Source organism: Sphaerodactylus townsendi, linkage group LG06 (genome assembly GCF_021028975.2).
Source record: "Sphaerodactylus townsendi isolate TG3544 linkage group LG06, MPM_Stown_v2.3, whole genome shotgun sequence".
Classification (NCBI taxonomy): Eukaryota; Metazoa; Chordata; class Lepidosauria; order Squamata; family Sphaerodactylidae; genus Sphaerodactylus; species Sphaerodactylus townsendi.
This window is the reverse complement of record NC_059430.1, coordinates 74,357,582-74,385,233: the sequence shown is the minus strand read 5'-3', so window position 1 is coordinate 74,385,233 and position 27,652 is coordinate 74,357,582. Positions and strand designations below refer to the sequence as shown.

The window sequence follows — 27,652 nt, the reverse complement described above, 5'->3', positions numbered from 1 at the left end:
ATGAGGATATCCACGTATTGTTTCACTGGATTAAGGCAACTGATTTTAGCAGGACCCAAATTAGTAATGAAAAGGACTTTGATTTAACTGTGTAGGAATTTGGGTTTTAAAAAGGCTTACTTTTATTTCTGGTAGCATTTATGAAGATCACTTAAAAACAGTTCTGGTGAATTGAAGGGATAGTATAAAAAAGGCAAGCAAATCATTCTAGGTTGCCTAGCATGATTTCAACCACGCCTTTCATTTATGAGTTAAATAGAATGGAAACCTGATTGTTCAGTCTTGGCATGAATTTTCAGGTAGGTGTGGGGGATGTGGTATCTGGGCCTGACCTGACTGCTCTCAGCCTGCTTACTTTCGATTTTCTATCTCTGCTGCTTTGGCAAAATATGCTTGCTTCAAATGGCCTTCCCATGGGATCTTCTGAGACAGTGGTTATCTGGTCTTGGGAGAAACTGTTGCTGGCTAATTAGGCCTGGGGAGAGGGGCTGTTGTAATTTTTGTTGGAAGTTCCCTGCTTGAATTCAGAATGGACAATGATCCTTTTCCACTGTACATCTCTACAGATTCTCTGTCAATAAAGAAGGTTTTGTTCACACTTGAGTCTGCTTTATTGAAAGATTTAGAGGACGTGACAGGAAACCAAAATGATTGTTTCTTGAGATCCACAGATGATAGGCCAGCATTCATATGTTCTCCTTTCTAATCCACCACAGTTGTTTTCATGGTTCAAGGATGCTGTCTGAACAATATCAGCACCCTTCAGGTCAATCCAAGACTTGTTCTTCAAGGCAGAATATGACCAAAAAAATCAAGAAGTATGTAAAATAATAAAAGACTTAATGTAAGATAGACCATGGAAAGCCTTATTGGGGGAAAATGGCTATGTGCTTTTTTGCTTTGTTTCTTAACAATATGGTGTTAGCAAGAATGGGTAGCAGCTGCAAATACTAACTGAAGTTGTCCATACTTTCTTGATAGTGAATCTCTGACTCTGACATAACTTCAAATCAAAACACATGCATGTAATCACATTATCAAAATGGGATTTGAAAGCACTAATAAAAACAGGAACAACACCAAGGAAAATATTTGGATAAACATTCATAATAAGCACTAAGTGCTTTTTGATCTGACCTTGATAGCTCGGGCTAGCCTGATCTCATTAGATCTCAGAAGCTAAGCAGAGTCAACCTTGGCAAATATTTGGATGTGAACGTGACACCTCCAGGAATTCCAGGGTCATGATACAGAGGTAGGCAACGGCAACCACCTTTGTAAGTCTCTTGTCTTGAAAAGCCTACAGGGTTGCCATAAGTCAGCCTCTAATCATGAACTACTATATTAGGTACTGCATTTTGGATGAGGTCCTGCTATCTCATTGGTTTGTGTCAGTGACCTTTTGTACTGGGGGTGACCTGACAGGCTTGATTCAAATTCTTAGTTGGGTCAATGTTTGGATGGAGGCCACCTGAGTACCTTATGCATATCACTGAGAGTTCACAGAGGAAAAGTGAAAATAGGTAATTGAGAGCCTGATGTTAGCATAATAAATTAAAACAGCCACTTGATATTCTTATGCCCTCAAATCTTGATAAGGTAAAGACACATAATTACAAAAGAGTACTCTAATTTCATGGGATCAGAAAGTTACTCACGTTAAACACAAACAACAGTTTTAACACAGTTGCAGATGACATAATATGCCCTCTCCTCTGGTATTTAAAGTTTCTAATGAATGACAACATGAGCGAGAAATCGGAGTGTATGGTGTGAAGTGCGATAGCTCCATAATGTTTCATTAAATTTTCTGGAGGGAAATAAGTATTCTAGCTAGAGATGCCGACTGCAGATCTGAAAATTCCTGGAAATTTGATGGTGAAGCCTTGGGAGGGCAGCATTTAAGGAAGAAAAAGAGCTCAGGATGCTCAGGATGCCATATAGTCCACCCTCCACATCTGCCATTTTCTCCTGCCATTTTCCAAGGTGGAGAAGACTTGTTGGCAATGACAACACAAATTACATTTGATGGTAAATTGCTGGCTATAGCTTTTTTAATGATACAATAGGTCATAGGAGCAAAGATGCAACATGGGGATGGATCTAAAGCCCACGCTATCACCCCCAGCATGCCTGCTTAGGGGGACACACAGGGGTGGCAAGTGCCTGGGAGTCCATGTGGGTGCTGGCTTCTACTTGGCACTTTCCTTACCACCGGGGGGATTTAGGTCATTTACCTGCCCATGCTTGGGCCTGTTACTTAGAGGTCTCACCCAAGTCCCCTATGGGAGCCCCAGACTGATGGGGAGGCAGGCACACAGGCACCACCTCCCCCCAAAAGGATCCATCCCCATGACCAGTCCACCAAGCTATGACAAATTGAAACAACATAACAGCTGCAACTGTTCCATACAATGCTTTCAAATGACAACTGAAAGAAGAGGGAAGGGTGGGTGGGAAAGTGAGTAGCAGACTGCAAAAGAGGCTGGGAAGCAGCGCAACTCACTTTTTAAAGGCTACGCTGGGCTGCCTGTGGGCCCGCCTCCTGGCAGCTACCACAACCAGGCATCCTCAAACCAGCCTCCTCACAGTTTGCCCCAAGGGCAACATGTGGCCACTTGGGGCCACCTTGCCCTCTCCCATACCTTCCAAGTGGCAACCTGCAACTGCAGGTAAGTCTGTGCCATATTTATCTGTAGTCTGGAGACAGCTGTACTTCTGGAAGTGTTCCATAGACTGGCAACCCTGATTCTAGCCTCAGTGTAATGGGGTGCAGGTATTATCATTCTCTGTCTCTTTACAGTTTAACATGTAAGGTTTCTAAGCCAACCTGGCATGCTAGTTATAGCTAAAGATTAGAGGAATGTTATTATAATTTGCACACTTGAATTGTGAATGTACAACCCTATCTCACTTATTCAAGGATGAATTAAATCACCAAGTATTTCACTGCAACCTCTGTAAATAATTGTATCTTTAGGACAAAAAATGGATCTGCATTGCTCATTAAGTCATTTCAGTGTTTTTAGTCAATCTCTGTTTCATATGTAGCTCAAGTATGATGAAAAGTGATAAAAAGGCCTATGAAAATTATACTAATAAAATTAGTCAGTGAGCTCATAAAAGAGCAAAATGGTATCACATCACAATGAAACAAATTATGAGCAGATGGATTAGCTCCAGTCTATCAAAATGACTAATGCAATATAGCAAATGAGAAGCAAATGCCACCTCAGTCAGCAAGATGGCTTTTACTCAGCTCCTTTTGGCACTGTGGTGCCTTGGAGTTTGTTTGAGTGAAAATGTTTTCCAATTATATTTCGGATTTTTCATAATTATTTCACAAATCCCTATCCAAAAACAAGCAGTATGATATATATTCCCAAACTGAAGACATATAAGCTGTACTGCTGTTTGCCCCTTTTCAAAGGAAAACAAATTAAAACAGGTATGAGCCCCAGCACTAAAAAGGTAAGAACATGGCCATAAAAAAATAAAGAAAAATAGCTACTTAAAAGGAGGTAAGTTTTGAAAAGATGAGGTATTCTGGAGTAGATGAACATAAGAACATAAGAACAAGCCAGCTGGATCAGACCAAAGTCCATCTAGTCCAGCTCTCTACTACTCGCAGTGGCCCACCAGGTGCCTTGGGGAGCTCACATGCAGGATGTGAAAGCAATGGCCTTCTGCGGCTGTTGCTCCCGATCACCTGGTCTGTTAAGGCATTTGCAATCTCAGATCAAGGAGGATCAAGATTGGTAGCCATAAATCGACTTCTCCTCCATAAATCTGTCCAAGCCCCTTTTAAAGCTATCCAGGTTAGTGGCCATCACCACCTCCTGTGGCAGCATATTCCAAACACCAATCACACGTTGCGTGAAGAAGTGTTTCCTTTTATTAGTCCTAATTCTTCCCCCCAGCATTTTCAATGAATGGCCCCTGGTTCTAGTATTGTGAGAAAGAGAGAAAAATTTCTCTCTGCCAATATTTTCTACCCCATGCATAATTTTGTAGACTTCAATCATATCCCCCCTTAGCCAGCCTCTCCAAACTAAAAGAGTCCCAAACGCTGCAGCCTCTCCTCATAGGGAAGGTGCTCCAGTCCCTCAATCATCCTTGTTGCCCTTCTCTTCTGCACTTTTCTATCTCCTCAATATCCTTTTTGAGATGCGGCGACCATTGGTGAACTGGACACAGTGTACTCCAAGTGCGGTCAGCACTCACTACCGTTTATATAAGGGCATGACAATCTTTGCAGTTTTATTATCAATTCCTTTTCTAATGATCCCCAGCATAGAGTTTGCCTTTTTTACAGCTGCCATGCATTGAGTTGACATTCCCATGGAACTATCAACTAAGACGCCTAAATCCCTTTCCTGGTCTGTGACTGATAGCACTGACCCCTGTAGCGTGTATGTGAAGTTTGGATTTTTTGCTCCTATGTGCATCACTTTACATTTTGCTACATTGAACTGCATTTGCCATTTCTGAGCCCACTCACCTAATTTATCAAGGTCCGCTTGGAGCTCTTCGCAATCCTTTGTGGTTCTCACCACCCTACATAATTTGGTATCATCTGCAAATCCTTACAATTACACTAATGCCTTACCCTCCCCTACTTCCAGGTCATTTATGAATAGGTTAAAGAGCACTGGTCCCAAAATGGATCCTTGGGGGACACCACTCCCGACATCTTTCCATTGTGAGAACTTCCCATTTACACCCACTCTTTGCTTCCTGTTTCTCAACCAGTTTTTAATCCATAGGAGGACTTCCCCTCTTATTCCTTCATTGCTGAGTTTTCTCAACAGTCTCTGGTGGTAGGTGGTAGCCTAGCTAGGTGGTAGCCTAGCTGGCTCCAGCCAAGATGTTTTCCAAGATTATGATGCTACCAATTTTTCATAGTTAGTTACACATTCTTGTCAATTCATAATAACTCTGACTATTGTAATCTTTGGACATTCCAGGGCCAAATTACAACTTTTCTGGGGGAAAACAACACAGACAACTCTGAGGAGCTTCAGTAAGCAACAAGCCAACGTGCCTGACAACTTGATACATTCAAACAGGGTTGAGGGAGATAAAAGCACTGTAGTTCAGAATAAGCCTGAAAAGGGTTCTATAAACATTTAACAGGCCTATTGTTTTCAGTTTTGTGGTTTGCAGTACACAATAATAGGCAGTAGTCAATACCCAAAAGCCTTCAACAATACCATACACAAAATGTTTGGAGGGATAAGTAGATAATACAAATTAGAACATTTTATGTATTTATTTGGAAAATGTGTCTGCTTTCTCTCCAGAGTCCTGTTCACAGCACCCAATGAGGTTAAAAAAACACCAGTACAATAAAATCATTACAAAACCCCCAGTCATGTCCACAAAGCAGCATCTAATGCTTTTTGTCGCGTGGGTTTGTCCTAAACTGCAGAGGACTTCATAAAATGAGTCCTTTGCAGAACAAGATGTCTTAGATCCCACTTTATTTCAGTGCAAAGCCAGCCATAGAAGTTGAATGCTGATGCTAATATCTTGGTGACTTCTTGGGAAACAAGCAGGAGTTAACTGTTTATTAGATCATTCTGATTAATTACAATTGTATCTTTAATTGTGCATTTTTTAAAATTGTTTCATTTATACACAACTGTTAGCAGACTGCTAGTACCTTGGTGTAGCAATCTGCACTGCAACAACTTTCAACCCATTTTAAAAGTTCTGGTGGCCATGCCTTTATAGGTTTTGATGTTCCACAGTCTGCTAAGCCAGTAGCTTGCAGCATCTCATTGTGAACCATGTTAATTCTACATCTGGGAAAATGCTTGCTGTCTGACAACCAGATATTATTTAAATAATGTCTTGTTTTGGTGAGCTCCTGTACAACCAGTTAAAAGGATATTTGGGTTATTCCTCTGGGCTTGTTAGCATCTGGGATATTTCCTTTGAACTGAAAATGTTCTGCTAAAAGTTGAAGAGGAAGCACATAAAATGTTGAAAACATTAATGGGATCAGGCTGCTCTGAAGTTGTTTTCCCACACAATGCTACAAACCCAGTTATGTTCCATCCCTTCATGCAAAGGCGGAGGTTATATATGTGTTGAGAAAATAATACTAATGAAAAACATACTTGACTCATAATCTACAGCAGGCATTTCCCTTTGTTCACGTTGACAGTCTGCACTCAAATATGCCCTGAACAGATCCAAACCAGGGTTCTTTGATGTTTTTAATTTTATTAATATCATAAAGGAAAGGAAAGTCTGATACCAAACACAGTGATGGTATATGAAAAACCCAACTGCACAGAATTAAGCCATATGTTTTTTTCCATTTTGGAACATTTAATAAGTCACATGTAAATACCTGGTTGGTGACAGCACACACATGCTTGTACTGGAGTCCTAAGTCAGCTTCAACCCCTCAGAGAAAAGTGACCAGGAACTGCATAGCTAAACACGTGCTGTTATACTTGTACTATTTAGGGCAGTGAACTAGGAGGCACAGTGGCTCAGTAACAAAACATTTGTATGGAGGAAGTACCAGGCTTAACCATGGGCATCTTTGGGTAAAATGATCAAATATTAAGGGTGGATAAATACCATCAAGTCCCAGCTAACATATAGCAACCCCATGGATTTTTCAAGGCTAGAGATGGTTTGTCATTGTCGGCTCGGAGTAACAATCCTGGGCTTCTTTGGTTATCTCCTGTACAAGAGCCAACCAGAGCCAATTCTGTTTAGCTGCTGAGATCTGATGAGATCAGGCTAGCCTGGGCCATCTGGGTCATGGAATAAGAGGTGAAAGGATTAGATGTTAGATGATATGAAAGACTTCCACCTGGAGACCCCCAGATAATAGTTGCCAATCACAGCAAAGAATACTCTCCTTGACAACGTATGGTCTGATTCAGACCCCTTCTGCGAAGCATATGTATAATGGGTTGCAGTTAGGAAAAATAACTCCTTTTCCTGTGTTCACATGAATCCGTGAAGGCAGTGATTGGAGCCCACGGAAACAATCTGGGTTGCTGTTGCGCATTCGCATGTAGATGTGACTATTTTTTAAATTTACTTCCCACTGATGCTTAGCTACACAGGCATGCACAAATGAACCCCCACAGCCATGCTGATGTCTCATGATACAGCTGTCTGGACCTGTGCAGCTATGCAGATATAAGCCACAACATTTTTAAAAAGGAAAATGGAGGTGAATAAAATGCCTCCTGCCCAGCTGTCCTCTCATGAGTGGCTGCAACCCGGGATTTTAAAAATGATTCACTAGTAGTGCGATTCTCAAAAAAGCCAGTTTGGGGAAAATAGCACAGGGCAGACTGATTTTAGGGGTCTGTGCAAAGTACCTCCCCGCCCCCCCCACGAACGGGTTTTTTTTTACTGTCCTATGCCCATGTTTATTGTCCCGTGTGGAATAGGCCTCAGTTAATACAAGCCAACTTCAAAGCTGATTTGAGATTTTTTTTGTGTTGCTAGAGCTGACAATATAAGGAACTGGAGTAAGTCTTGATTAAGCATGCTCAAAATTATAGATGAGCTTTTGAGTGCTTTGTTGAACAGATGATATTTTACAGGGTTAACATATTTTGTTTAATAAAAGCAGCCTCAGTAGACTGTGAAGTCAATGGAGATACTGTGGTGTTGGATGTCAAGTGCACTGAGGAACCAATGAACACATAGAAAGTGGCTTTGGGGAACAATTTTGAAGGGGAAAGCACCTGGTAGGAAAAAGCATCTAGGGGGGCAATTTGTGCAGTTCATTTCCTTGAGCACTCTATTGGGAAAGTTCCCAGCAGATTGCGCCCTTTGCTACTAGACTGAATACCAGAGACCTCCTCCTGGACCAACCATTTCATCAAGCCATTCCATTCATGCTGTTCATGATTACCATGATCTTTGGAATAAGAGCATTTTCCTTCAAAGACTATAAGCTATCTCAAGCGCTTCCATCTCAAGGTTATTGAAAGATAAAAGCATTTTTCCCCATCATATGTTTGTGTGTGGCTGCCCAAGACAACCATCTGACCTACATGCAGAACAACTTCTGCATAAACATTCCTCTGTTAATGACCTCTGGTTCAATACCTTGATTGGGTGACAAAGATTGGTTGTTGTATATATGATCCAAACAGACAAAGTATCTTACAGCAACACCTTTGAAAAAAAAAGTTTCATTTCCCCAAAAGAATTCAAACCTGAGCAAAAGTTGAGTGGAATTCTAAAGATAACTCAGTGTACTGTCATATTTAGTTAGTCTTAACAAAGGTACAGTACCATCACATTGGATGGATGATCAAAAGAGGTGCTTTAATACATTGATCCCTTGCAATAATATTGGTGGGTATTTTTTTCTTGGTAAAAAGAGCCAATAAAAAGTAATGCCAGCCCCTTACATTTGATCAAACTGGTAGGGATGGTGGCATTGTAGTAGGGATGCTAGATGGGTCATGTTTTGCTTGCTTATCTCAAGCATAGAGCCAGTTCTTGGACAGTTCAGCAGTTCATGAGCAACTCAGGGCACTTTCACAGATGCACTTTTAATCCACTTTACAGCTGGATTTTACTGTGCGAAATAGCAAAATCCACTTGCAGACAATTGTGAAAGAGGATTGAAAGTGCATTATTCTGTATGTGTGAAAGTCTCCCCAGCAGGTTACAGTCATATATTTAAAAGTACAGTGCAAGTGAAATGGCAGCATTCCATACATAATCACAGTCTGGTGGGAGTCCTACTCCTCATGTCTCACAGACTGATAGTTACTGCACACCTCTCAGCAGTGAATTATTTAAATAAAGTGTGAAGAAGCCAGCTGGCCAGTAACTTGAAAAGAAACACTGTGTTTTGCTCCTGAAGTCTTGCAGTTTGGGTAGATTGTCTGTATGTGTGTGATTAAAGTAATTTTGCACAAGCTAATTTTTTTGTACTTAAGGGAGCCACTGTCCCACCCGCATCACAGCTGAAGCTGGGTTGATCAACCAAAGAGGACTGTCACACCCATGGCAAAATCCAACTCTCTGTTAGCATGTACAGTGTTAGCATGCACTACTCTTAATATGTACAGTGACCATGCTTCACATATCAAATAGGATGCTTAAAGTGAGGCTGTACAATGTTACCAATGAACAAGTGTAGCACTCTATGCAAGATTCTCACATCCTGACACAAGATCAGTTGCATTTCAAAGGAAAAAAAATCACAGGAATTGATATATAGCTGGTCCAAGTCACCAAAGCAATTATTGCAGATTTCCTCAGTGCCACATTCCTCTTGCTTTCTCTCCTGTGGAAACTGATTTATTTCACTAATAAGACCTACAGCCCACAAGAGGGAAAGCATTTCCATATGGGAAATGCCTGCTTCTAGAAGGATAAAGTTTATTGTCATTGCAATAATAATTAACTCTAAATGTCAAAAAGAAAAAAGTGCTGTAGAAATGATGACTTCAAAAATAATTTTCCCCTACTGTATAAAATGGCCTCAAGCTAATTTTCAGGCATTCAGCTTGTAGGAAGCAAACTGGGGGAAGATTCATTCATTTCTAACACTAAAATAAGTGTTGGAAAGCTACTCTGTTTTCAATGGCTTTAAAAGGCTCCCGCGTCGCAAATGCTGGTCTTCTTGCACATGCATGTATTTTTATATATTCTTTCTTTAGTTTACCATGAATTCCAGATTTTCCTGATAGAATTAGAATTGTAAACCACAGTGGGGCAATCTTCTAACTGATCTGCCCAGATAAGCATTTTATCATAAACATTTTTCTTTTACAATTATACGTCATCAATGCAATGATCGAGAAAGTGATATTTTTTATGGAAGTCACTGAATGCTGTTTTGTTTGTGTTGCATTTGAGTACTCTGAAATATGCATTTGCTATCTAAAGTCATACTGAGAGAGGATCCTGTGGTTTGCATGCAGGCATACATTTCCTGTAGAATATATGGTCCCTGTTGCTATTTATTTCACACTGTGTATTTTTATTCCATCTTCTGTGAAAATCATTCCCTGCTGCTTTATACCAGTTTTAAGCACAGTATGACTCCTGATGGTTTGCTGGAATAAAGTTATATTGGGGGTAAGAAATCATATTATTCATTGTGGGAAACTCAATATCTCTGTACTGAACATATTTGGTTGAAAGCAAGTTTCATTTATTTAAACGGGACTTGCTTCTAAGGAAGAGTGGTTAGAGTCCCCGTCCGCCCCGGGTGTTATTTGGGAAGCAAAATCATAGAGGCTGAAACAAATTAGATCTCCTGCTTGATTGGATTAATTTCTCGCATAACTGGTTGATAACTCAGCATTAGTATGATTGGGATTCCCACTCCCCTGCCCCCCATTTTAGTTTCCAGACACATCCACGTAGGAAGTTTTCCTCAGCTCTTTATTATCCTTTTTGCTGCTCTCTTATTTCATGACCTCTCCACTAATCCTGCTATTGTTCCTATTAGCAAGTTTAAGCAGGCAGGCTTCAAACAGACTAGTGGTGGGTCACAAGGTTTAATGGGCACCCATATAATCATCTAAATTACATTTCTAGGCCTGATGGACCAGACAGGCTTAGAGAGTAACTTAACCAGCTTTCACTGTTAATCAGAACAGATTGTGTGCCTCAGTGTGATTCTGCCTTTGCCTGCCTCCCAGAGGGTCTGAGCCACAAGTGACTGATTAGCAAAGGCAGCTGCATTCACTTTCTTCTCTCCTGAAATTCAGTCAGGAGGCCTGAATGGCATAAAAAGCAAAATGCAGCCACAGTTCAAACACCAAGCATTCATCACTGTGAAATTATCCACCCTTGGCTCACACAGGACTATACTCAGCAAAAGCAGTTGTTGCCAATTTTCAGGATCTGTTAACACTTAGGAACTTGCCTACTGATGGATCCTCTTTCACGTTTATTGTGCATATCATCAAGGGGAAAGTGCCGTGGCTACTTCATATTGTCTATTGAATTCAAGAGCTATGATTTGGGACAGACTCAAAAGGTTTCAATGACTCCACATTCTAATTAATAGAAACAGCTTTTATTTCTTGAGAGACCAAGCCAAAAGGATGATATAAGTGCAGTTCAGACACTCTACAAACGATCACATTTGTTTCTTGCTAATTGCTTCTGAAAATGTTAAATAAAAGCTAAAATGCCCCAATGATGTTGAACCCCAATAGTCCAAATCTCCACTCTCACATTTTATTACTAGTTACCTTTTCCTGTTCACATTATGCCCAGAAAGGTTATTAATACACCTTGCAATCCATTTAGAGGCCATGAAAACTATGCGGAGTTTTTCCTCATCTTCTCTGGATTTTTCATTTATTTACTGCAATAAATCCTTTTGATCTGTTCAAGCTACTGTAAACAAAATGATAATTCTATGGGTCATATGGATGCCATTGTGCTTTCTTTTGGTTTGTCTCTAGATCTATCACACTGTCCCTGCTTCAGCCAATAAGATGTTCCAAGGAACGGTCCATCAGTGCAAACTTAAACTAAGTTGCACTCTTCTAAGCCAAATGACATCAATGGACCAAGAAGTATGTAGCTCTGGTCAGGATTCTGCTGCATATCCTGTTAATGAGCTTCTTATAGTCTGCCGTAGTGATGTCTGGATTGACACTTTCCACTCTACCAGTTTCCAGTCCTTTCTTATTTGTTTTCATACCACAGGAGTAGTTTTATGCTTTGTACAATGCCCTGTTGTTCCAGCAGACATCTAGTGCATAAGATCCAGCATGGCACAGCAGATGGATAGTTGGACTAGGATCCCTACTTCTTTCATGGAAGTTTGTTGTGTGACCTTGGGCCAATCACGTGGTCTCAGCCTGCACTACCTTTTACCAGGCGTTTCAGAAAATGCAGTAAGGGAGAATTACGTTCTCTAAGTTGCTTTGAAGTTGTGCGAGAAAAAGAGTTTGAACTTATAATTCTGCCTTTATACTTCGTATATTCTTTCAAGATGACTTACAAACTCAATTTCTTTTCCTCTCCCCACAACAGACACTTTGTAACATAAGTGCAGCTGAGAAAGTTCTGAAGAACTGTGACTAGCCCAAGGTCACCCAGAAGGTTTCATGTGTAGAAGTGGGGAAACAAATCCAGTTCATCAAATAAGAGTCCGCAGCTCATGTGAAGGACAGGGGAATTAAACCCGGTTCTCCAGATTAGTCCAACTGCTTTTAACCATTATACCATGCTGGGTTTGAGTTACAGCTGGCAAGAAAAGTGGGATTTCTATAAATACAAATGCATGTGAAACATGTGGAAATCCTCACACTAACTTTACATTTCAAACATAACTACTTTTCCCAAAAGTAATATGGAAGCCTAGGGCTTATTCTGAATATAGGCAACTACATTCAGTTAGGTCTTAGAGGTCATTAGACCTCTTTTAGTACAAGCATACAAAAAAAGCAGCCAAGATTAGGAAATATTCAGGGGAAATGACAGATGTAAGGTACTGAATCCCAGCATGATTAGGACTCCATTATCATTGTTTACTGTTGTATGCTACCATTGTTTACTAAGCTCTGCCTTCCCTGCTCCCCTAGTGGCTGCAGAACTGAACTACATTAAAAGTTTTAAAAATGAAAAGCCTTGCACAGGATTGTTGCTGGCTTCAGGAATCTTCCAGCTGAATTGGGCCTCAATAATTTTGTCTCCCCAGTTTTCCCATCACCTCACACCAATTGGCCCTGGAAATATTCCTCCAAATTGAGTCACTTTTCATCCAATAGAAGAATCACAAGCTAGAGAAAGGCTTCTTAGACTGGAAGAAGAAGTCCAAGCTAAGGTAGAATATACATGCCACTTATTCTGAAAGAAATTTCAAAACTGCAGCCTTACAATCTGCTTGGATGTGTTTGATACAATGACTTGCCTTATGGCAGGGTGAGCTAATCATGCTTGCCAAGCTGAATCCAGGACACAAGAAAAGGATGAGCAGCAGCTCTCACCCATAGTAGAGTTCCAAGTCCCCATTTAACACTTTCTCTCGGTCATAGCAGGAGGAAGCCAATTTAGAGGAGTGGGGAACAGAATAGGGATGCATGTCTGATTAACTGGAGTAACATTTAGATCATTTGTAAGTTATTTCATAAATCAATTGATCAAATGTTGCAGCCCTATCATTCATTCATTCATTCATTCATTCATTCATTCATTCATTCATTCATTCATTCATTCATTCATTCATTCATTCATTGTTTCGATTTCTATACCGCCCGATCCCCGAAGGGCACATATAGGTGTGTGTTAAGCACTGTCAAGTCATTTCTGACTCATGGTGACCCTATGACATCCTCCAAAATGTCCTATTGTTAACAGAAGGCCAAGACTTCCTTTTTAAAGACAATTCATTTCATGTTGGGTCTTCTTCTTTCTCTGCTGTCTTCAATTTTCCTAGCCTTATTATCTTTTCCAGAAGACTCTTGCCTTCTCATGAGGTGACCAAAGTACAATAAGTCTCAGTTTACTCATTTTAGCTTCTACAGACATACTGAAGGTTAATATTGGTTTTTAATGATCAATTGTCCTCAGCGGCTTTTATAAAAGGGATCTGAATTTCACCATTATATTAAATTATACTTTCAAATTATAAAAATGCAACTTGGTTTTTATTTTTATGTTACAGAAAAAATGTAATTAATCTCAACTTCTCCAAATGGAACCATACTTTATACTGGACAATCATTACTTTCCTGAGTTAACATATAATTCAGAATTTGTTCATCATGCATTGAGAACAAAGGATATGTTCGTGTTTCTGAATATGTAAACAGTTTAGCATGATAGTTAACATGAATACCTCCCATTTGTTACCACGTTTTGTTCATCCTGTATTTAGCTTTTAAAAAATTATCTGGAGGGCTAGTGAAATTGGGTCTAAATTGTTATTGCAATTGTACTTCCTTCCTGCCTCAGGAAAACACATTTTAATTGCAGCCCTTTCAATCTCAAACAGAATAAATATAAAGCCCACAACCTCTTAATTTATAGGAAATGCAGTACGACAAAATAGTATAATGGAAACCCAAGCCTCTTAACATGCCATCATGGCTCAACAGTTTATCCCTTGACTAATTTGGTTTTAATGAGGATATTATGGGCATCATGAAAAAGAGAAAGGGAGAGAAAATAACAATAATTTGGGACCCAGAGGGGCTGCAAGGGTTTAGAGCTACACACTCCTTTGCTGAATAGCCTTGAACTTAATCCAGGATTACTCAAAAGCATAAGAATCATTGGCAGACTGGAAACAACATCCCTGGCTCTTTCTTTGTATTGTAATCTTCATCGTGGTATCAGCTTGCAGTGAAACTTGAATATCCTAACGGGATTAGACATGAAAGAAAAAAGTCTCTGGATTAGGCTTTCAACTGAAGTCCCACTGTGAGAAAGACCATGCCGCTGTCTTTGACCTTTTTCGTCCAATGCATGCGCCCAGTTGTGCCTAGTCAAGTGTCTAGAGAAGAGCCTCTCACTTTGTTTTATCCTTTGCTCCTTGAACAGGTGTCTGGTTACTAAAGAGTATAAGCATGGAAGCCTCTGATCTCCAGCACAGGCAAACTCAGCTGGCACAAATAATGTACTTTAATACCCAAAATACTGTCGCTACAATAGTCAAGATTTTCTTTTGTGACCAGCTAATTACCAGCTGCTGTTTCTGTAAACTCTGACTGGAAGCAAAACTTAAAGCCTTTTCAAAAACTTAAAAAAAATATTATGGCATATTGGTCTTTGGAAGAGTATGCCTTAGTTGGAATTAATACAAAATCCTACTGTTTTAATTGAGTCCCAAAGCTTTAGAGTCCAGTCGGATTTTCAAGAGCAGCCCACTGTGCCATACTGTAAATTGCTTGTACAAATTTTCACAGCAACACGGCACAGGAGATTGTTTTTGAAGAAGCACAAAGAAAGCATGGAAACACTTAAGCTGTTCTGTAAAATCTCAGCCATTTTGTTGAGAGGGAGATGGAATGATACAGTGATTACAGAGTAGGAATCGAGGACACCTAAGTTCAAACCCCATCTCAGTTGTGAAGCTCACTAGACAATCATGGGTTCGTCTTTTTTTCTCAATGTAACACACCTCAGAAGGTTATTGTGAAGATAAAAGGGGATGAATCATGTAGATCACTCTCAATTCCCATAAAGAAGGGCATGATTGAAATGGAACGAGCAAATGAAAATGGTGTGTTGGAAGTAGAGTTTCCAAACTCAAATTGGGGACAGGAGACCTCCTGGACTTATAACTGATTTCCAGACTGCAGAGATCAGTTCCCCTGGAGCAAATGGCATCTTCAGGGGGCAGAATCCACAGTATACCATAGAGTTTAGGAAAAACAGAAGTTCTAGATTGACATCTTACCCCTGCCGACTCCGCTCTATTCCCCAAACTCCATTGTCCCCAGGCATCAACCCAAGTTTGCAGGAATTTCCCAAGTTGAAATTGATAATTCTAGCTGCAAGTTCCCAGTGCAGCCACAAGTTCTTACTTTTTCCCCACTTCTCTTAAACATTTTCCTAAATCAGAATACTAAGAAAGCAACTTGTTCGAACAGTAAACTGCATCTCAATCAAAAGCCTGTTCAAACAGTCTACAGTTCAAACACTCTAGAAAGTTCAGCTTGTCCTTGCTTTCCTGTGCAAGGAGATTTTGTAATGGTGTTTAATTCATACACATATAGTTATTCATATGGATATGGATGTTGTGAAGTCTGCACTTCATGTGCTGAAATGGGACATCAAAATAAGGAAAACACAGTGGAAGAAAGAAAAACACAGCAGAATAGATGAATGAAAAATAATTGGGAGAAATGTAGTCTTCTGAGGAAAAATAAAACTATGCAGAGAGGTTTACACATTTCAGTTGACCTTTTCATTGTAGATAATGCAAAGAGTCCAAAGTGGCATATAGAGACAATATTATAACAAAAAATTACCTGGGCAAAACCACACATTGTGAAGTCTTCAAACAGTGGCATACTTGGACGATCTTCTCGATAGATGACGATTTTATAGATGCTCACAACCTCATGAAGTGAATGATATGTACTTGTTACCAGAATATTGACTCTGTTTATTCCTAGGCCAAGTGGGTAATTTGCAGTACTGTTAGAAAAAGAAGACAGGAACAAACTAAACAAACAAATTAAAATAAAAAACCTAAAGCCAGTCTTTGAGTACAGAAATTTTGATATCCTGCAACCATTTATAGGCGGATTCTGCACGGGCCCAGGGAGTGGTGGAGCACTGGTGTGCATGACACTGGTGCAGCCCCGAGGCCCTTCTGCATGAAGCATGCTGCTTTAAAAAAAAACTTACCTCCTTGTCCCTTTGTAGCTCCATCAGGATGAGGGGACATGCACGCCTCTGTGACCCTGGCAATGGCCCAGGTGTTGGAGGGCAGGAAGCATGTCCCCTCATCCTGACGGAGCTACGCAGGGACGAGGAGATAAGTTTTTATTAAAAAGCGGCGTGCAGGAAAACAGCAGCATCCACCTGGTACCATTCAATCAGCACCGTGTGACCAATGTTTTTCAATAGACTCACTCATTTAGTGAGTCAAGGAAACGCCGTTTGGGGGGAAGAACAGTGCTGCCTCAATGTGGAGGCAGCAGTCGTGGGAAGTTCCCCCCCGCAAAAACGGTGTTTTTACTGGGCTGACAATGGCGATTTTGGCCCATGCAGAATCCGCCATAGTTATCACAGCTCAGATTTTCAGCAAAATGTTTTTATTTAAACCAAAAATATGACAGGCAAACTCAGATTATACATATTTGGCATAGATACTTCACAAGGAGTATAAAAAGTTTGTAAATCTTTTCTTCCTAACATTTATCACTTCATATTTTTATTTATATATGTTTTAAAAAAATTTCTCGGTCAACTTCCTACTCAAAAGTGTTCCCTAAGCAGTAAGTATCAAACATTAAAACTCTTCAATATTGAAAACATTAAAAATAAATTAAGATAGGCAATAATTCAATAAAAACATATAAACAGACATGACATTAATACACAGGAAGGAGGCCAATAACAGTAATTGATTGTGTACCAAACAAAACAAAACAGTTCTCACCCACTGACAAAAATCAAACATCAACAATTGAGGGAGCAAGTTCCAAAGTTTTAGCACCACTACCATGTATTATCCTACAATGAAGAAGAAATCAGTGGTTCCATAGTGTAAAACCCCTTCATTTTGTTTCACTAAGGGTATTGGGGGATCAATCTGACCCCAATTGTGGGGAACTGAGAAAATGAAACACTGAGCATCCAAGGTGTAAGGGTTTAAGTGCCCCCATCAGGGTGAAAACTCTCTTTTTATAATGCAAAACATACTTCATGCTGATTCTACAGGTAAGAAGGGTTTTTTTTCCATGTGTACTTCATGAAAGTGTTGAGATGAAGAGAAAAGTGCATGAGATCTGTGTAACTTTATAGAAATCAAGAATTATTACAAAACCCAGATGTATCTTAGTTCTACCAATGTATTATCGATAAACAGACTTTAACATAATTTAATACCTTTAATATTAAACCAATTTAACTGTAACATACAATTAGTGCAGGCTGTTTGCAAGCATGGGGTCAGCAGAGGTTAAAATTAATTAGAAAGACACTAAAACATAAATCTAATATAATAAGTGTGCATAGTAGCTTGTAGGATTCAGATGGTATAGCTCATATGACACACTTAAACACTGGATTCAGCCTTAGAATGGGCAGGTATCTGAAAAGATTGCTGTGAATATTGCTGCAAGGTGCTTAAGTCAAATAAGATTACAAGTATTAGCTGGCCCTGGAAATTACTTGCTACCCAAGCATGAAAGAATTTCAAACAGAACTTGAGCCTACAATTTGTGAAGCCCTCTTTGCTCCAAAGTGAGGTTTGAATAGTTGAGAGTAAAAGAATTGGAAAGTGTATCTCAAACATAACAAGCTTGTAATGCCTCCAACAAAGCAAACCACTCTAAATATGTCAGTTGGTATTTTAACACTGATTTTATGGGTGACAGCCAGCTTCTAGGGAAAAAAGACACATGATATTTTTTCAACAAAGGCATTATATAAAAATTTTATATTGCTCTGGGTGCCAAGAACAGCAGCCACAATTTTATCCCAGCCTTAACTGTTATGGGTTGCAGAAAAGCCATCCTCTTCATATTATGAAGAATGGTGGGGTGTAAGTTATGCCAATAGCACTACCCAATGGAACTACTGGAAAAAAAATAGTCCCTTTTATGTAACAGGTGGTTCAAGAGTCTTTGGATTGTGCTTGTACATGGGCCTCTCTGTTTACATTATTGAAGTTTTGGCAGAAAGGTTTATTTTGGTTCAGAAAACTTTGGAGCAGAGCACACTGGCAATTGTAGTACAAAGTGCAATCAAAATGCAGTTTACGTACCATATATACTCGCGTATAAGTCGAGTTTTTCAGCCCTTTTTTAAAGCTGAAAAATGCCCCCCTCGACTTGTACGCAAGTCAGTGATTTTTCACACACACCCCTGTGACACAGCCCCTCCCCCCCCCACACACTTACTTTAACAAAAGGAGCAGGCTTGTGAAGAGACCTGCCTGTGTTCCCTTCCAGGCTGCAAACGGCCTGCTGGGAACTTCATTTCTGCATTTCCCACCCTTGACTTATACACGAGTCAATAAGTTTTCCCAGTTTTTTGTGATAAAACTAGGTGCCTTGACTTATACTCGGGTCGACTTATACACAAGTATATACGGTATGTGTTTTCAAGATAAGAGACAAACAGAAAATGGTGTGCCTTCCTGGATATAGCATATCTGGGCTTGCTTAGATCTTCTCCCATCCATGTACCAACCAGGAGTGACCTTGATGGCTAGCTGAGGCCATCCGTGTCAGGGCAGTTGATTTGTTCCTTTAGTAATATGAACAGTTCTGCTTATGAGCAAAGGGCAACAGATGTAGCTGCTTAAAAAAGCAACACATAGATATTTCTTCACATGACAAATTGCACACATGCAGCAACCCGCTTTTCTCCATGCTGTCACATCACAGGTAACCATAATTTGTAGCCACTTGCAATCTGAAGGGTTCATGTGCTGAGCACAGACATAAACCTTGCTTTAGAAAACAGCTTGCATGTCGGGACATATTTAAGTAACAACCAAATGATAGTATCTCAGGTGAATCAATGTTAAGTCACTTTTTGTTTTACCAAGGCCATCTCAAATACCTGGGTCCTTTCTTCTCATCCAAATGAACTTCACCATGACAATTCACTGGTTCTGCTCTAATCTTTACTGTTACCACATCAAATGGCACTTCAGTGTAGTACTCTTTGATATTTGGATCAAATTTTGGATTTAGATCTAAACGGGGATTGGTGAAGATCTGCCTGATGTGAGTTAGTGCATCTTTATCTGTAAGAAAAAGAAAAGAAAAAGAAATAATGCACAGATCCTTAGACCTTATCAAATGCTGACTAGACCAGGGCTGGAGGGACACGCCCACGCAACCTGCGGCTCCGGAGCCGCATGCGGCTCTTTCAGTCTTATATTGCGGCTCTATGTGACCTGGAGGTCAGAGGATAGCATGGGCGTGTCCCTCCAGCCCTCCAGAGCAGCGCTGGAAGGGAAGGTGATTGGAGGGGCTGAACCGGAGACGGCTCCATGCATGAGGGCTCCGTGCATGAGGGATGGCGGCTGCTCTGTAGGGTTGGAGGGACGCGCCCACACTGCCCTCTGACCCCTGGAGGTCAGAGGGTAGCATGGGCGTGGCCCTCCAGAGCAGCCGGTATCCCCCCTCTGCCATCCCCGCAGCCACCATCCCCCCTCTGTCCTCACAGCCACCTGCTCCATTAGGCAGAGGGGGATTCCCTGCCTGGCAGCTGTGTCGGCTTCCCGCAGGCCCGGCTGAGAGGGTGTTAAGCGGACACCAGTGTGGTGGCGAGCTGCGCGACGCCATCTCCCCTCTGCCCCATGGAGCATGTGGCTGCCTGCTCCGTTGGGCAGAGGGGGTTTCCCTGCCTGGCGCCTCCGCTTCCCAGCGCTGGAAGGAAAGGTGAGTGGAGGGGCTGTGGAAAACAGGTCCAAATGGCTCTTTGGATGGTAAAGGTTGCTGACCCCTGAACTAGACTATTTTTGACTATATTCTATTTGTTGTCCCTTTGTAAAGAGACTATGATCAATATTCAAGGGTTTTAAATTTGAACGTATCAGGCAGCTTGGTAATTCTTCTTCCCAAAGCCACATGTAAACTGGATCTACATAAGAAAGACTAGGAGTAGGCAGGGAAGTTTAAATGGCCCATGAACAGGACAAACTGAATGCCCTGTGAGGTGCTGTGAACTAGCATCATGTGGGTCATGTCAACAGCGTTGTCAATGGTCACTGGTTCACCCATTTCCCCTCCTGGTGTTGTGAGAGGAGGAAAATAGTGAGCTGACTGATCATTGGTGCAGCTAAAGGTCCTGAGCCAAGTGACTCCTGCAGTACTGGTGGAACTGATGGAGGTTGGCTTGGCTTGTTTGAAGCCACCAGCAAGAACTTTCCCAGTAGATTAAAGGGGCAGTCCTCCCCTGAAAAAGACTTTGCTGGGGATTAACTGAAATATTCACAATAATTGTGATGATGAAGGTGACAATGTTGATGATGATGGTAGTACTGGTAGTGAATCAAGTCTGTAAAGAGAGAATTGAGGTTTGGGTGGGTGTAAGGAATTCAGTTAGAGATTCAGTTACAGATGTCAAAAGATGCTGGGATTCACTAAGAAACTGTCTTCTCTCATCCTATATACTGTTACCCCTTTCCATTACCTGCACAGCAATCATTTACCAACAGTAAAGTAGCTTTATTTTCTGAAGAAAGCCATACAAATATCAGATGCAATTCTGTAGGATTAGTGCCACCTATTGCCTAGAAAATAAGGTGCTGGAAGTAGACTGGACTTACCATGACTGCAGTGTGCATCCTCAGCCTGATTTAAAAAATGCAAATCTAAAGCAAAAACAAATACAATTTATGATGGTCAGTGTTATATACCTTTGTTATATACCTTTAAGAAACAGGTTTCTGCCCTAAACAATAATAAGGCATTACGGATTTCTGCTCTTAAATTAGTGATAGAGGCATGACAGTTGTTTTCGGGGTACCTTATAGTCTGGAAAACCCTATTTTTGGATCAGTGCAAATTATCAGACTTTTCCTATAATTTTTGTCCAGTTGTTATTAAGGAAAGTCTGGAAATAATTATCAGGAAAACAAAGCTGTTTTGAGCCAGCCTAAAGAAAACACTCAAGAATCTCTAGCATGTAATCTACTAGTATATAACCTAGTCAAGACTTCTCACTTAGTAATACACTCTTCACACTGAATTAATTAAACACTAGATACTTTTGGGTTGATATCAAATACTATTTGATCTCCAAGCCAGCTCTTAGCTTAAGCTGCTGAGTTACTCAGTAGTAGCCAACTTCTACTCTACCAGCCACTGATAAGAACATAAGAACATAAGAACAAGCCAGCTGGATCAGACCAGAGTCCATCTAGTCCAGCTCTCTGCTACTCGCAGTGGCCCACCAGGTGCCTTTGGGAGCTCACATTCAGGATGTGAAAGCAATGGCCTTCTGTGGCTGTTGCTCCTGAGCACCTGGTCTGTTAAGGCATTTGCAATCTCAGATCAAGGAGGATCAAGATTGGTAGTCATGGATCGACTTCTCCTCCATTAATCTGTCTAAGCCCTTTTTAAAGCTATCCAGGTTAGTGGCCATCACCACCTCCTGTGGCAGCATATTCCAAACACCAATCACATGCTGTATGAAAAAAATGTTTCCGTTTATTAGTCCTTATTCTTCCCCCCAGCATTTTCAATGGATGCCCCCTGGTTCCAGTATTGTGAGAAAGAGAGAAAAAATTGGGAATAATGGGAAGGTTTTACAGGGCCTTGCAATTGCACAACCCCTTTAGATAACTAATGTTTCATACCATGCAGGTTTATAGAGTCATTGGGGAACACAATGTGTTTGAATAATTAGCAGTTACGGTTAATGTCTGGATACTAATCAATCCATAAAATAATAGTTTTTTTCAGCAAACATATAGAGAAAAATGAATGTTACCTTTACTTTTTGCTGTAAGTGTGGAAGAAACTCCTTTAATGCTACCCTTTCCTGAATAAGAATTCCTAAAATGAAAAAAATGGGGCTATTACTGAATTGCCAAAAAGAAGGCTCAGGAACAAGTCTTTGTGAAGGCTACTGTCCCACCAATGTCATTAAAATAGACTAATCGTTCAGTTGTGTTGATTTATGTACCACCATTGGTGTGCATAGCAGTTTACAGTGTAATTGTGAAATATTTTCTGGGACTTCCAATGCAGATTTGATAGTGTTAAATTACTATTTCCAGTTCAAGAAAGGGATATAATTTTTTTATTCAAATTTAAGATTGTGCCTTTTTATATTTTGATTTCTGGAGCAATCTGATTGTTGAATCAGATAATGGCCCCAAATAACCGTTAGTAATTTTTTAAAAAAACATAAAGATGAATTTAAGAAATTGCAGGGGTGTAATGCCCTTTGGTCAAGGTGGGCAGCTGCCCAGGGCACCACCTTGTGGGGGGCATCAAAATGCAGGGTTTGTTTTTGGGCATTTTTAGTGGTTTTCCATTTTTGGCCTGCAGGGGGCGCAGTTTTTAGGCTAGCGGCACCAAAATTTCAGCGTATCATCAGTAGGATCCCCTAAACCAAACTGCACCAAACTTGGGGGGTCCCATCAGCACAGTTTCCACATGATACCCTGAAAGTTTGGTGCCGATACATCCAAAAATGTGCCCCCTGCAGGAACATCCCAGAAATTTGCCCAAGAATCTTTGTTCTGCATTGGAAAGGTTTTTTCTGTGATTTCTACTCTCAATGGGGTTGCATGGGCTGGGGGGGGGCACATTTCTAAAGTCACAGTCTCAAAACTTTCAGGATCTCATTAAGAGACTGCCCTAATGATATCCCCCAGGTTTGGTGCAGTTTGGTTCAGGGGGGGGCAAAGTTATGGACTCTCAAAACTGTAGCCCCATCTCCTATTAGCTCCCTTTGGAATCAATGGGGGATGGGGCACCCCCTTTGGGAGTCCATATAACTTTGGACTCCTTGAACCAAACCTCACCAAACCTGGGAGGTAGCATAAGGACAGTCTCCTGATGATATGCTAAAATTCTGGTGCTGATATGTCTAAAAATGCACCCCCTGCAGGCACCAATGTCCTGGTGCAAAAATTTTTTGGTCATGATGGAGTGGTCGCCCATGGGGGGGGGGGGGCATCCAACTCAGGTGTTGCCCAGAGCTACAGTTTGCCTCGTTACGCCCCTGAGAAATTGTATCTTTATTTGCAGTGTTAGAATAATTGAAACAAGACTATGCGGAAATGAAGTAAGAAAAATGATTTACTTTATATTAGAATTATGATTAACGAATACTACAAATAATAATTTGATAACTGTATAACCTTATGATTAAGAATTTAGGTAAGTTATATACAGAGGAGAATTTGTAACTAAATTAAGGCGAAAGCAACTGAAGGTAAGTGGAAGTCACTTAAAACTAGTCTATTCTTTTCTTTCCTCTTTTATCTTTCTTTCTTCATATTTCCTTTCTTTTTGTGTGATTGGAAGATGATAGTAATTATGTGTAATTGTTTACTGTTCTATTGTATGGATATATGTATCATTTGTATTATTGTTTGATTTTTAATGTTTATATGAAATTAATAAAGCTTTATTTTTTTAAAAAGGGGAAAAAAAGATAATGGTCCCAAATGAATTTTGGTAATAAACTCTTGTTTTGGGTCCTGTGTTTGGTACATGTGAATAAACAATTCTGCACCATATATATAATCTCTGTATGCCATTAAAGGTTGAAATTGAAATTGATATATATAATCTCAAATAGTTCATATTTACATTTGACGCAATTTATCAAATGTAATCCAACCCACAAACTGGACTCCATCTTCCTTCCAGTATATAAATGTGACTAATCAATTAGTTCTATTCTGTGACCAAAGCAGCACTAATATTAATTATAGAGTTCTGTTATCTAGGACCAGGGGTACTGAGTGAGGTATTCCTGTGTGATTTAAACACAACATGTTATTTTTTATTTATGAAAGATATCCATGGGAGTTTTGCTACACACTAGAGATTAATATGGACAGAGTAATAATAGTTAAATCAGAGTTTCTTAGTGGCTAACAATGTAATCCCAAGTAGAGGACACTTTTGGGGCACTGCAATCCCAAGGGGGGGAATAGTTGCTCCAGCTATGTCACCTATAAAGAGACTTGCTGTGTCACAGCTGCCAAGCCAACAGGGACACTCCCCTAACCCCCATGGTAATATTCAGGCAAGCCATAGTCAGACATGGGAGCCATTTCCACTGGGACCAACTGAGTGCCCTGCCAGTCATAATCTTGATTGTTTGGAGGTTCTAGCAAGGGAGTGCAGCTAATGTCCACCCTTGCTCAAAAAACAGTACACTCCTTCTATCTGAGATGGCTGAGACCACAGCTTCGGGAGGGATGAACATGGAGTAGTGAAGGAAATAGGGGAAAACCACCTAGTCAGCCATATCAACCATATCAACCCTGATGATCAGTGAGGGTTACAGATGTTACAATCAGGTTGCCCTCACAGCCAATATTCTTTGAAAAATACACTTGGATTAGTTCTTTCTCCTCCCACTTTTCTGTTTAATTTTCTCCTTTGCTTTCAGATAGCAAACATTACTGATTTTGTGAAACCTTAGAGAAATTCCACTTAAGCATGATTTAAAATTCATGCTCATGATTTAATATTCAAAAGCATGTAATGCAATTTATTACAAACTGAGCCAAATACAATATCAGGCACTATATATCTGGATGATTATTGTGAGCTATAATTGGATTTATAATGGGAACTGAATCATAATCTTTGTTCATAGAATCAAGCGTATAGCTGCTGAAGCTCTGAACACAAAGATATCATCATCTTACCATCCTGCAAAGCGTGTGTGTTTTCTTTTCTTAATGATTTGCAGCTGTTCAAGTAAATTTGAAAGAAGCCAATGTATAGTCAGAACTGAGCCAAGCTTTTTCTTTGGCTTCACCAGGCGATAAAGGTCATGCAGCAAAAAATGGATCTTGGGATCAGCAGATGGGAAAAGCTGAAAGGAAAGACAGTTAATGTGCACCAAATTAGTCACAAATGATAAACAGATAAGCATTTGTACCTTTATGGGTATGGTCTTCAAACCACTGATCAATGGAGGCCAATGGATTATGGAAGCCAATGTCTGGGTTGCAAATCTCATAGAACATGCAGGAAATTTTTCATTGCACAGAGAAGAGAGGAGGAGGGTGGAGAGGATTTGTTTTTAACTTATTCTCATTAAAGTTTACCACCGGGCACTCTATGTATATTTCCTGTCTCTAGGTCCTGTGGTCCTGGACTTGACTTTAGTCATAAACCTGGCTTCTCCTCTTTCTGTCATGTGATTTCTTATCAGGTGCTTTCAACTCTATGCATTTTATGATGCTGCCTGTGGTTAAAGGTGGATTCCAGATCTGGAAGGGTAGAAGCAGCAGTGGCGTAGTGGTTCAGAGCAGGTGTACTCTAATCTGGAGGTGTATTCTAACTGGGTTTGATTCCCCGCTCTGCCACTTGAGCTGTGGAGGCTTACCTGGGGAATTCAGATTAGCCTGTGCCCTCCAACAGACGCCAGCTGGGTGACTTGGGCTAGTCACAGTTCTTCTGAGCTCTCTCTGCCCCACCTACCTCACAGGGTGTTTGTTGTGGGGTGGGGAGGGAGAGGAGTCAGCCTCATTGAGTCTCCTTACAGGAGAGAAAGGGGGATATAAATCCAACTCTTCTTCTTCTTCTTCTTCTTCTTCTTCTTCTTCTTCTTCTTCTTCTTCTTCTTCTTCTTCTTCTTCTTCTTCTTCTTCTTCTTCTTCTTCTTCTTCTTCTTCTTCTTCTTCTTCTTCTTCTTCTTCTTCTTCTTCTTCTTCTTCTTCTTCTTCTTCTTCTTCTTCTTCTTCTTCTTCTTCAAGACTATTTGCTTTATGGCTTATTTCAAACATTACGTTAAACCAGTTTAATTAAACTAACTATAGTTGACCGTCTGAATGTAGGATACACCACTGTGTTCAGTTGGGATCCATCTAACCAAGATCTTAAGCTGGTACATGAAGTTGGTTCAGTCATAACAATGGTTTTGTTTGAATTATGAACATAGACATCTTTACTTAACACTGGTTGAATCTTGGCTTCTTCTCCAGAAATGCTATCTCTGATTATAGCAATTAAACTGGAAGTTGCCAAGATAAATTAGGATACTAATCATCTGTAAACTGAATCCCAGTGTCATAAACTAAGCACAGTTAAAATAAGCTGTAGTTTCTCCTGGTGATTTCATTGTGGCTAAATTTCTTATCAGTTAAATTCCTTAACTGGATTGAAGTTACTTGATCCGTCAGATCCCCTTCGACCCCACTCCGCCGGCATAGATCCAAGAAATCAACTGGTGCAGCGGCCGGTAAAACATACCCAGCAATGAGGAGGGAGAACTCCCTGCATGCACCTGCCACCGCACCTCTGAAACAAGGCAGCACTGTGCTTTCTCCTCCCAACTGCCAGAGAGCCTTTTGGGAAACACCGTTTTGCACATGGTGTGGAACAAACGGTACTGGGTCAGAGGCACCACTTTTTAGCGCCTCCGTTTTGTCTGTAAACTTTTCTTCCCTTCACCTGCAGAGCTCTGCACAGACGAGGGGACATGCCTCCTGGCCTTCGACCCCAAGGCATTGTCATGACTACAGGGGCGTGCCCCTCATCCCTGCAGAGCTCCACAGGGGAAGGGAAGGTAAGTTTACAGACAAAACAGAAGAGCCTCCGTGCAAAGGTGCTTCTGCAGGCTGCAGCAGCTCCAGGGCTGCCCACATGGGAGCATGCAAATGGTCCCAGGGCTCCACTGATATCATTTATACCAGTGGGCTGCTACTTCAAAGGCCTGTGCAGAACAGGCCTAATACAGTAAATCACAGTAAATGTGGAAAACATTTAAGTAACAAACAAAGGCTTATTACAAAGCAACACAATTCTTGTAACTTACCAATTCAAATTGTCCTTGATTTTGAAGCTCTTTTACAAAACTGCTCAATGAAATTAGTTCTTCCAAAGTCAGACACTGATCAGATTCCTTCAGGTAATGCTCATCCTGTAAAAAGGAAAGCAGAACTCCTCAATAAAACATTCACAGATCACCAAACTCTTCACCATTTGCTGACCTAACTTTATGTGTCTGATTCTCAGAAGTGAAATTTCTTCTTGTGATGAATGTGATGATTCTTTCAGTTTTTAAAACAGAAATGAAGCGGCACCTTTAAGGTTAAGTTTATTCAAGTATATGATTTTGCAAGTCAGACTTCTTTATATGCTTAGAAATGGAAATACCACACAAACTTTTGTAATCAAAAGGGAGAGGTGGAGATGTGGCAGAGAAAGATCTGTTGTAAATCTTTCAGGTGTGAATCCCTGTGTAAACGATTGGAACAGATCTGGCTGTTACATTTAATGAATGATAGGTCATAGGTTCAAGCATTCTATAGGGTTCTGTTACAGAAAGATCAGCAAAA

General features: G+C 40.5%; 1 protein-coding gene across 2 annotated transcripts in view; it reads right to left on the bottom strand.

Moving 5' to 3' along the window:
* CPED1 (cadherin like and PC-esterase domain containing 1) overlaps positions 1–27,652 on the bottom strand; it is a 113,002-nt gene that overhangs the window by 23,388 nt on the left and 61,962 nt on the right. For both annotated transcript variants that reach the window (XM_048500466.1, XM_048500467.1), the window contains exons 10-15: positions 27,130–27,234; positions 25,013–25,182; positions 22,105–22,169; positions 20,939–20,983; positions 19,222–19,408; positions 15,951–16,119 (exon numbers count right to left, since the gene is read on the bottom strand). In XM_048500466.1, coding sequence (XP_048356423.1) covers positions 15,951–16,119; positions 19,222–19,408; positions 20,939–20,983; positions 22,105–22,169; positions 25,013–25,182; positions 27,130–27,234 — 741 coding nt within the window. The remainder of the gene's footprint in view (positions 1–15,950; positions 16,120–19,221; positions 19,409–20,938; positions 20,984–22,104; positions 22,170–25,012; positions 25,183–27,129; positions 27,235–27,652) is intronic.